The sequence below is a fragment of the Carcharodon carcharias genome, chromosome 14 (assembly GCF_017639515.1).
Source record: "Carcharodon carcharias isolate sCarCar2 chromosome 14, sCarCar2.pri, whole genome shotgun sequence".
Lineage (NCBI taxonomy): Eukaryota > Metazoa > Chordata > Chondrichthyes > Lamniformes > Lamnidae > Carcharodon > Carcharodon carcharias.
Window position 1 is genome coordinate 68377363 of NC_054480.1, and position 12709 is coordinate 68390071.

Here is a 12709-nt window from a genome sequence, read left to right on the forward strand (position 1 = left end):
CAAATTGTTGTGATCATTTGAAATTTGGCATTCTTGTGTTTGTCCTGATGAGTGCAAGATGAAAAGCTTTTCAGCAATATTCAAGTTCTGTACTACCAGGCAACTTCTGATAGAAGAAATCAAGTAGCAGGAAAGATGAAAAATTTAGGAAGGCAAAGAAAAAAATACCCTGTCAGCACAGGAAAGTACTAAAATATTTTTTGTCAGAACCTGATAAATCATCCGAACGATGATGAAAAGGGCTAAGCTGTTCTTTCACTGGAAGTACAAATGGATTATAAAGGGTTCCTTCCTTCTCATTTGGGAATAACCAGAGCTGCTGTTTGCTAGCCAGCACAGTGTGTACAGAAAAGATTCCTGTGGAAGATAGTGGAAAATGCATTCAGCTTCCTGACTTGCATCATCAAGCATTTTTTTTACTTAAAGCACCATCGACAACTGCAAATATTAATGCTGCATTATCAGCAGCACTGGGTTCAAGTGCTCTAGTGTTTTCCTGTAGCATGGGAGAGGTGGGTTAGATGAGATAGGGATTGTTTGCCTGAAGTGCATCATCATCAAATGATACCACTGCAATAAGACTCTCAGTGAAGGTGAGCACTATGCACTTACACAGTAGGTTAAATGTTTCCTTGCAAAAACCCTTTCTTCACTGATGATAGAAGAATCTAGAAATGCCTCTGGATGATGGTAAACTTTTTAAAAATTAGTTTGATGCTGATACAACATCAGGTGGATGACAGATTAACACGGAGAACAGGTATCATCAGTGAACATCCCCATTTCTGATCTTATGTTGGAAAGAAGGTCAATGATGAAACAGCTGAAGATGGTTGGGCCTAGGACACTACCCTGAGGAACACCTGCAGGGATGTCCTGGGGCTTAGATGATTGGCCACCAACAACCACAATCATCTTCCTTTGGCCAGGTATGACTCCAACCAGTGGAGCGTTTTCCCCTGATTCACATTGTTCCTTCATCATTGCTGTGTCAAAATCTAGGAACTCCCTATGAAACAGCACTATGGGAGCACTTCCATCACATGCACTATAACAGTTCACCACCTCCTTCTCAAGGACAATTCAGGATGGGCAATAACTGCTGGCATTGTCAGCAAGTCCCAGAACTAATGACAATATGTCACACCATCAAGTTACATTTTATACTGAGGCACCAGCAAGGTATTTAGCTACCTTCCAAATGCACAGCAATAATTTGCGAAGGCTTCTTTCGGTATCACTTCCAATCCTGCAACCTTCCCCACCTAGAAGGACAATAGCCGCAGCTTCATCGGAACACCGTCTCTGCCAAATTCTCTATAAGTCACACACCATCCTGATTTGGACATGTATCACTGTTCCTTCATCATTGCTGGGCCAAAATCTGAACCTCCCTACTTAAAAGTATTGTGGCAAATACTTTTACCACACAGTTCAAGCAGAAGACTTGGACTATCTTTTCAAGGGCGTCTTGAGATAGGCAATAAATGCTGGCCATGCCACATACTGAGTGAATATTAAGTAAAAAGCCCATGTTAAATGGATGTCAATGGAGCATGCAGAGGTGCAGGTGTGAATTTCTGCTTCTTGTCTTCATATTTGCATTCCTATTCAGTAGAAACAGACGTTTTGCATGGAATTAATGCTGTTCCTTACAGCCAGGGACTCTCCTGAAATTTATCAATGAAGCTTATTGTGTTTTCCATTGATTTTAGGACAACTTGATGAATTACACAGATTTCCACTGAGTTTGTGGAATTTCAGAGGCTAGTAATCTTGCTCGGTTTCTGTGAGAATTTCCATTTTGAGACTTAAGCGAGAAGATGACCAACTCAGTGTGTTTGCCTGCTGTCCTAAAACAGTCTGATCCCTCACCTTCCTCGGCCAATATAAGAAATGAAATAAAGGACTTTCTTTATATAGTACCTTTCAGGGCCTCAGCAAGTCCCAAAGTGCTTTACAGCCAATAAAGTATTTTTGAAGTGTATTCACTTGTAGTAATGTGGGAAACATGGCAACCAATTAGCACACAGTAAATTCCTACATACAGCAATGAGAGAATGACCCAATAATCTGTTGAGGGATAAATATTGGTCAAAATGTCAAAGAGAACTCCATTGTTCTTCAAACTGTTGCCATGGAATCTATATACACCCAAGAGAGCAGACAGGACTTGGGTTAACAACCCAACCGAAAGATGGTAGCTTTGACAGGGACAAGCTCCCACAGCACTGAAATATCAGCCTAGATTATGTACTCAAATATCTGGAGTGAGACTTGAACCCAGAACCTTCTGGCTCAATGGGGAGAGTGCTACCCACTGAGCTGTGGTACGTCAGCTCAACATTGTGTTTTGCTCCTGCTGCACATCCTGAGCACAAGACTGGGCACATGTGGACGTACACACATGTGAAAGACAGTGAGCTCACAGGCAAAATCCTCCTGCTCTCAATGTATTCACTATTACCTCCTTTCTAATTCCTTGCTGTAGACTACTGTCAAATGTCATACAACCTGCTTATGACAGTTCTAACATTTTATTGAAAACTATGCAAAAGGAGCTTTCCCCTCTGCACATGTGTGTTTTGACATAATTTAATTAATTCCATACCTGCAGAAGTGTAGAAGTGTCCAACAGCTCCAGCTAAAGCCTTTGTTCAATCTGCATTTGCAAATTCTATGTGCATTGATCAGCTATTAAACAGCATTAGAACTTTAAATCATGGCTGCAGACTTTTGATGTGAGGATTTTAACTGCTTTGTTACTGATTACAATTTGATTACTTTTAAATGAAGGAAAATAGGATTCAAATATAGAAAGAAAAACTTGCATTTATACAGCACAGTTCACAACCATGTAGGACATGCTAAAACTTCACAATGAACTGCATTTGAAATGTAATTATTGTTGTAAGGTAGAAAGCACAACAGCCAATTTGAGCACAGCGCAATCTCATGAACAGCAATTTGATAATAGTCAGATAGTCTGATGTTAGGTATTGTTTGAGGGATAAATATTGATAATGATATCAGGGAGAACTCTCTTGCTCTTCAAAATGGTGCCATGAGACATTTCATCTCCAACTTATGGGGAGGATGGGGCCTCTGCTTATCATCTTGTCTAAAAGATGACATTCCTGGCAGTTTAACAATCCACTGCACAGATCTGTCATCTTAAATTATGTGCTCAAATTCCTGAATTGGGTCTTGAACCCTTGACGTACTGACTCAGAAATGAAAGTGCTACCACTGATGCAGCCATGACATTAGTGCCAATGGAGCTTGAATTTGTAAGGACTCTATGGGCCAAATGCCCTATTTCTGTGCAGAAATTGCTATGATCCTGAACTAGCTGTATATTGAGCAATGGGAAACGTGAAGAAATCTGGCAGGTCTTGTCATGTGGAGTGAGGCTCCTGTATGTAATTTAACATACCTCATTTTGTCGCTCTACCGGGTGAAATTTCAATGTTCCACTAAACATTAATGAAGAACCAGAGGAGAGATGAGGTGAAATTCTTTGATACAGTGAGTTGTTATGATCCAGAATGCACTGTATTAATCAGTAACTTTCAAAAAGGAGTTGGATTATACTTAATTTGCTGTTAAGGTTATTGTAGAAAGAACAGAGGGAGTGGGACTAAACTTTCAAGGTACCAGAACAGGCACAATGAGTTGAATGGTCACCTTGTGTACTGTGTGATTATAATCCAGTCCACCTGCTTGTTTAATTTCCTCACCAATTTGCTCTTCCCTGAAAGATGATGACCTTTTATTGCGAAACATTTTTTTTGGGTCAAGCATCCTCTGGGTTGCTTGATCTCTAAAACAAGGCCATATCGAATGGATGGGGCCATTTCAGCATTATTGAGTTTCAGCAACTTAATCCCAGAATTACTTAAATGACCAATAGAACTACAGGATTCATTTGCTCTGAAATAATTAACACTGATACCCGTTTTCATTAAAATAGAATATCGAGGAAACTGAAGATGTGTGATTTCTGTGGGTGGTGTGTGTGTACATGGTATGTGCGATGCTTGTGTGTGGTGCTTATTATGTATGAGATGTATGCAAGAGTGTGTGCTAGAATTTGTGTGTGAGAGTGGAAAGTATTGTAATGGTAAGCAGTGAAGCAGTCAGTCAGGGTTATGTACCATTCAAACCTGTATTATCCCTGACCTACACACGTACACACACGTGTGCACGCACATACACATGCATACATCCCAGAAAGCAATGAAGGTTACAGAATTTTTCACTGAGAAATCACAGTCCACAAAGAAAATTGAAACTAACCTTCAGGTACAAAGGTGATGATGCAGAAATGTTCTGACATTTGAGGTGGAATTGAAAATTTATCAACAGTCTTATCCGAATATCACTAAGATCCACAGACCTCTACAACTGATAGTTAAACTGGCACAATCTCTAAAATCTTGCCAATTAAAACCGTGTTAATGAATTGCAAGCTACAGTTGCCCTGTTTAATTTAGCACGAAGACAGAACTATAACCTTTCTCCAGCCACTTACCTAGTTTCATTTAAATCTGGAAATTGCATTCTCCTCATTTTATCTGCTGGTGTATTAAATCAAGACGTACCCTGCTTTTCATCATGTTGCTGTTTAATTAGCTGTGTTTCTGAAGTTCACAAAATCCAGAAGTTTAGGAATTCTGGGCAGCTATTTTGGTTTTATGTGGCAAAAACAAAATATATTTGGCCAATCAGCGGCAGACAACAGTTTGCTTGGAACTGGAAGCATGCATTTTGCCTGCCTGAAAGCAAAGCTGGAGGCCCTGGTTTGGGCCATTGCAAACACTCCACAGCCACATGCTGGGCATCACATCATCAGTTTTTGATTGACAGTGTGGTTAGATGTTTACTAAGAATACTGTTTGAGTTTGGAAAATGCACAAAACAATGTTTCTGGCAGATCTTTCCTGGGTTGGATCATCTCAACATGAAGCTCCCAATTCACAGATCCCATGCCACTTTGGAATGGCTCCTGTGGTTTGTGAAAGTTGTTTAGATGAACAAGATTGCCTGCCACACAGAGTGGGTGTTGTGCAAGTCTTGGTGCTTTATACAATATGGCAACAGAAATTGTTATGAATTGACCCAGTAAAATGTCACAACAGGATAATGTAAGTGTACAGATACATTTCCCAGAATCCATCAACCTTGGTTAAGTTGCTATGTTTTTTGAAGGATTCCTATCACTTGAAGAATGAAGAATCTACAAAATTAGGCAATTTATCCTTTTCCCTCTTCTTTGTGCTTTATGTAGGAATAATCCGAACTGCTGTAGCTAACCTGGACCGTGAGAGGAGGGACCACTATGTCTTAGTAGTTCAGGCTAAGGACATGGCAGGACAGCTGGGTGGATTGTCTGGATCAACTACTGTTACGATTACCATCACGGACATCAATGATAACCCTCCTCGATTCAACCAGAGTAAGCTATCACCTTTCTTACCAATGACGAAAGAATGCAAATCCTATGGTGTGGAGAAAACTTCCAGCAAATGTATGTGTTTATGTTTGTTGTATTTTCCCTTTTCTTCACCTTTAGCTTTCTCTCTACCTGGATATTCTGTCCATTGGAGGAAAGGATCATACCACAGAAAAGGCTGACCAATAATACTTGTGTCAGCTCTTAGAAGGAACTTTCCAATTAGTTCACTCCTCCCTGCTCTTTCCCATATCTCTGAAACATTTTCTGAGTATTCATCTAATTCTCTTTTGAAAGTCACTATTGAATCTGCTTCTACTATCCTTCCAGACAGTGCATTCCCGATCACAACAATTCACTGTATAAGAAAATTTTCCTCCTCTCCACAGTTCTTCTACCAATTATCTGAAATCTACCAGTGGAGACAGTTTTGTCTATACCAGACTGCCTCGTATCCTGGTTCATTACGAGTTTATATCTATTCTAACCTTGCTATGTAACCAGACTTACATAGCCTGTTTGCCTCTCCATTCATGTCCAAATTCTCATATGCTTCCATTCTTATCTATCCAGTCATTGCCAGAGAATCACTGCCAGTGGTTCTCTTCATACTCCGGCACCATTACCTGACCAGTCCCCCATGGATCTATCCTATGTCTCCTCAGCCTTCTGTAACTCAGCGACATCATCCAAAAACAAAATGTCACAACATGCAGCCTGTCAACACCCAACTCTACCTCACCACCACCTGTTCCAGTCCCTACTCTGTCTCTAAACTATCACATTGCTGTCCAACATGCAACATTGAAAATATCCTTCATCTATGTAGTGGGAAAACTGAAGCCATTGTCTTCAGTTCAGCTTCCAAGGCCCTAAGCTTCTGAATTAACTCCATAAACTTCTCTGCCTCTTTACTTCTCTTTTTTTCTTTTAGGATGATTCTTAAAATCTTGCTCTTTGACTAAGCTTTTGATCACCTACCCTAATACCTCCTTATGTAGCTCAGTGTCAAATGTTGTTTGATAACATTCCTGTGAAGAGCTTGGGACATTTTGCTATGTTAAAGGTACTATTTAAATAGTAGTTGTTGTTATTATTTTTGCACTCTATCAAAACCCATTTCCTCTATTAAATATCTCCATAACATTCTCTTCCTTAAGGAAAATAACCCTACTCTGTCCAATCTTGCCATGTAACTGAAGTTGCCCATCCCCAGTATTAGTCTGGCAAATCTTTGATATCCTTGATATCCTTCCTGTGTGAGTCACAAAATTGGATATAAGGTCCTGGCTGATGTCATACTATTGATTTATGATGATTTAACATGAATTCCTTGCTTTTGTATTCTTTGCCTCAAAGGCAAATATCACAAATGCTTTTTTTTTAAGTCTTATCAACTTGTCCTGCCACTTTCAAAGGATTGTTTATTTGTACTCTGCTATTGCTTTATTCTCATTGGCCACTAGTACCTGCACATCCAGGATATCCACCTTGGTCTTCTTGTCAGCATTTTGTCTCAAGTCAGTTCATTGATGGAACTTCCTGAGCACAAAGTACAGGCACAAATCTATGTTCTACTACCACTCAATGTACATTGCATTTTATGCAGATATTTATACTTTGCAAATTAACTGTAAATTGTACAATGTTAATATTTTAAATTGACCACGGTAAAAATCTCTAGTAAGGCCAGTGAAGTAATTGCACTGAACTGCATTCTGATCGACATCTGGATAACTAATGTGAAACAGCAGAGTTGAAATTGCTCTATCATTGTCCGATCAGTAACATAACTAAAATAAATCAGTCAATTCACAGTTATCATACAAAGAGATTACCACATGTCAGTGAGGAGACTAGTATATCAAACACATTTTGCAGAGTGTTAAACCCCACATATCCCAACCAAAATTTCATTGCTCTGGCCCAGCAGTCACCTGCACAGATAGAATTAACAAAGATGGGTTAAGGCCTTCAGTTTTTTGGATCTTTAATGTCCACCTGGATCTTGGGTGAGGGTTTCATTTTTCTTTTAAAAATTGAAAGCTCAGGGACGTGGCTTTTCAAGCTGGTTCAGACTGATATGATGAGAGGCCCCTCTCTAGCAGGGAAACAGATCTCTCTTCTCTGTAGCGACAATGCAAATGCATTCTTAAACAAACTGACTTACGGTGACATTCTATACAAAAGCCAGGGCAAGTTTTTGTTTTAATCCTTTGTTGATCATGAGCTGTCTCAATCCAAGGGTTCAAAGGCATAGAAGTGGAATTTTACCCAGTATTCCAGCCTTTTTGAGAGGAAGGCAGAGGATGGGGGTATTTGTCAGTTTTTCATTCTTTGCTTAAACTCCAGCGACCCCCGCCACTACCGGTATCAGCTCTGTCATTAGTGTTCTCGTACCCTTTTGCTGCTCTATCATCTCTACATTCCAGTGAACAGTTGTCTCTGTCATTGTAACCATTAATGCTGACTCCATGGTCTTTGCTTGCTCACATCTACCTTTTCATCTGTTAAAATGCAAGTGCTGTGGCTTGTTTGGGGCGAATAATACCATGCAGCTAGTTCAGGTCTCCCTTTTACTATTTACTGCTGTCTGCAACTCCCTCCTGCAGAAATAAACCAGCTATTTTAATATCAGAATAAATGAAGAGCCCCATCCATACTTGGCTTGTGCCAACCGATTAGAGAGGGCACAGAAAAGATTTACAAGAATGGTTTCAGAGATGAATTATGATAATAGACTGGGAAAGCTGGGGCTGTTCCTTTAGAGAGAAGATCAGAGGAGATTTGAGAGACGCGTTCCAAATCAGGAGAGGAAGGAATAATAGAGAGAAACAGTTCACATTGGAAGAAGGTTAGAAAACAAGAGAACAAAGAAGCACCTTAACGTGAATGGCAAAAGAACCAAAGGTGACATAATGAAAAACTTCTTTACACGACAGTTGATTCGGACCTTAAATGCGCTGCCTGCATGTGGTGGAAGCAGAGTCAGTAGTGGCTTTTGAAAGGGAGTTGGATAATTATGTGAAGAGAACATCTACAGTTCTATGGGACTAGCGGAGTTGCTTTTGCAGAGATCCAGCACAGACACAAAGGGTTGAATGACCTTCTTGTAAACATTCTATGATTCCATAAGTGACAGAACTACAATACTAATTGGAACTGAGTTAGTAATCTCACAGAGAGAGGTGACTGGTGTGATGAATGGGAACATGCCACACTTTTACAGTGGAGCTAATCTTGTGGTTGAGACTGAGGCATGCTGCTGGGATAGAGCAAGACGGGTCTTTGTATTATATCTAACTGTGCTGTACCTGATCTGACTTGCTTTATATCTAACTGCTTAATGAGCATAAATTTCACACATTAAAAATTTAAAAAGAACATATTTGTTTTATGTAATTGAGTTCATTTCCAACTGTGCAATTTGCATACGGTAATGATCAGCACTGGATCTCCACTGCAGTGCTGTTCTTCAGAATGCACAACCCAGCAATTCAATCTCAATAAGATCCGGAGCATATCAGAACGCAGAGCATAATTCACCTCTTCAGTGTTATTAGCCTTTACCATGGCCATTGCACACACTATGAACCCTACTTCTATACACAAAATGTGAACCCCACTCCTATTCCCTCACTGTGTGCTCTGCTCATATACACACACTGTGAAACCCACTTCTATGCTCACACTGTGAACCCCACTCCCATACACATACTGTGTAATCCATTCCTAAACACACACTGCAAACTCCACTCCTATACACACACTGTGAACTCCACTCCTATACACATACTGCAAACTCCACTCCTATACACATACTGCGAACTCCACTCCTAAACACACACTGCAAACTCCACTCCTATACACACACTGCGAACTCCACTCCTATACACACACTGCAAACTCCATTCCTGTACACATACAGCAAACCCCACTCCTATACACACACTGCAAACTCCGCTCCTATACACACACTGTGAACTCCATTCCTATACACACGCTGCGAACCCCGCTCCTATACACACACTGCGAATTCCACTCCTGTGCACAAAAAGTGAATCCCACTCCAAAACACACACTTTGAACCCCAATCCAATACACACACTGTGAACTCCACTCCTGTACACACACTGCGAACCCACTCCGATACTCACACTGTGAAACCCATTCATATACACACTGTGAACCCCTGTACTGTACACACACTGTGAACCCTGCTACATTACTCAACATGAATCCCACTCGATACACAAAATGTGAAAGCCACTCCTATGTTCAATGTGAACTCCACTCCTATACACACACTGCAAAACCCATTCCTAAAGACCCACTATGACCCCGTTCCTATACACACAATGTGAACCCACTAATATACTCACATTGTGAACCCCACTCATATAAACACACTGCAACCCCAGTCCTATACTTAATGTGAAACACACTCATACACACACACTGTGAACTACAATCCAATATACACACTGTGAACCCCCACATATTCTCAATGTGAACCCCACTCCTGGATGCAATCCTGCACACTCAATGTGAATCCCACCCCTATATATACATTGAGAATCCCACTCCATTAAACACACTCTGAACCATTTGTATACAAACACTGTGAACTGCACACTCATACTCACGCAGTGAATCCCGCTTGTATACAAACACTGTGAACCCCACTCCCATACACACACTGTAACCCCACTTCTATACTCATACTATGAGCTCCACTCCTACACTCACTGTGAACTCCACTCCTATACACACACTGGGAACACATTACATTGCACAAACTATGAACCCTTCTACTATACAAACACTGTAAACCCCACTTTTATACACACACTGTGTACCCCACTCCAATACTCACACTGTGAACCCCACTTTATACTCCCACTATGCATCGTATTCCTATACACATACTGTCAACCCACTCCTATACACACAGTGAACCCCACTCCTATACACACACAGTGAACTCCACTCCTATATGCATACTGTGAATGCATTCCTATACGCAAACTGTGAATGCAGACCTATACACAAACGGTGAACCACTCTACTATACACACTGTAAACCTCTCTCCTGTACACACACTGTGAACCCAGTCCTATGCTCAAACTGTGAACCCCAGTTGTATACACACTATGAACCCCACTCCCATACACACACTGTGAACTCCACTCCTATATACACAGTGTGAACACAGTCCTTTTCACACACTGCGAACCCCTCTACTATACACACTGTGAACCCCTCTACTATACACACACTGTGAACCCATTCCTATGCTAAAACTGTTAACCTCAGTTGTATACACACACTGTGAACCCCACTCGTATACACACACTGTGAACCCCACTCCTATACATGTATTTTAATAAGGGCTCATATACTCAATGTGAACCCCATTCCTAAACAGACATTTTGAGAGTGGCTCCTACATTCAATGTGAACACCACTCGTATACACTCTCCGTGAATACATGCCTATACACACTCTGTGAAACCCACTCCACATTCACACTATGCACCCCACTCCTATACTCACACTGTGAACCCCACTCCTATACTCAAACTGTGAACCCCACTCCTAAACACACAGTGTGATCCCCACTCCAGTACATACACAGTGAATGCACTCCTATACAGACACTGTGAACCCCACTCTTATTCCCATCACTGTGAACTCCACTCCTATACTCACATTGTGAACACCAATCCTTTACTCAAGTCTTTCCCCCACTACTATACACCTTCTGCAAAACCACTCATATACATGCTCAGTAAAGCCACTCCTATAGACACACACTATAAACCCCATACCTATACTCACACTGAACCTCACTCCTATACTCACACTGTGAAACTCACTCCTATACTAACATTGTGAACCTCACCCCTATATGCACATTGTGAACCTCACTTCTATACGCAGACTGTGAACCTCACTCCTAAACTCAAACCGTGAACCCCACTCTTATCCTCAATTCTTTACCCCACTACTACTATAAGTGCACTCGGAACCCACTCCTATATACTCACATTGTAAATTTCACTCCTATACATGCACTGTGAACTGCACACCTATATTCACACTATAAACCCCACTCCTATGCTCATTGTGAACCAGTCACCTACACACACTAGGAAACCTACTCTGATACACACACTGTGAACCCCTCTCCTATACTCATATGAACCCCACTACTATATACATGCTGTGAATACAAATCATATACTCATACAGTGGACCCCATTTCTGTACTCATACTGTGGACCCCATTCCTGTTTTCACACTGTGTATCCCACAGCAATACATATACTGTGAAGCCCACTCCTGTACACACACTGTGAATCCCTTTCTGATACACACACTGTGAACCCCACTCCTATACTCACACTGTGAACCCCAATCCTTTACACAAACTGTGAACCCTACTTCTATTCACACACTGTGATCCCCATTCCTATACTCATAACGTTATCCCAACTCCTATAAACACACTGTGAACCCCACTTCTATTCACACACTGTGAACCCCACTCCTATACTCATAATGTTATTCCCAACTCCTATAAACACACTGTGAACCCCACTCCTATACTCAGCGAGAACCCTAATCCTATACACACTGTGAACCTTACTCCTATACTCACATTGTCAACTCCTATACAAACAAAAGGGGAGCAAAAAGGAATTCAGTGGTAGTAGGGGATAGTATAGTGAGGGGGATTAACACTTTCTCTGCAGCAAAGACCAAGTCATTAGTGGGAGTGTCTACAGATCCCCCTAACAGTAGCCACAGTGTAAGGCAAAGTATTCAAGAGAAAGTATTGTGTGCTTGTGATAAAGGGATGGCAATAATCATTGCTGATTTTGATCTACACATAAACTGGAAAAATAAGATTGGCAGTAGTAGCCTGGATGAGGAGTTCTTAGAATTCTTTCAAGATAGTTTCATAGAGTTCCATGTTCTGGAACCAACCAGAGAGCAGGTTATATTAGACTTGGTATTGTGTAATGTGGCAGGATTAATTAATGGCCTCAGAGTAAAGGCACCCCTAGGTAGCAGCGACCACAATTTGATTGAATTTTACATCCAGCTTGAAAGGGAGAAGAGTGGGTCGAAGACTAGAATCTCAAACTTAAATAAGGGCAACCATGTGGGGATGAAAGCTGAGCTAGCTGAAGTGAATGGGTAAACTAGGCTAGAGGATAGATCAATAGAGAAACAGTGGCAAACAT

General features: G+C 41.0%; 1 protein-coding gene across 1 annotated transcript in view; it reads left to right on the forward strand.

The window, feature by feature from the left end:
- The window catches only part of LOC121287540 (cadherin-22-like), a 764370-nt gene that overhangs the window by 356132 nt on the left and 395529 nt on the right, over positions 1-12709 (forward strand). Inside the window, exon 6 of the mRNA XM_041205473.1 lies at positions 5291-5458. Coding sequence (XP_041061407.1) covers positions 5291-5458 — 168 coding nt within the window. The remainder of the gene's footprint in view (positions 1-5290; positions 5459-12709) is intronic.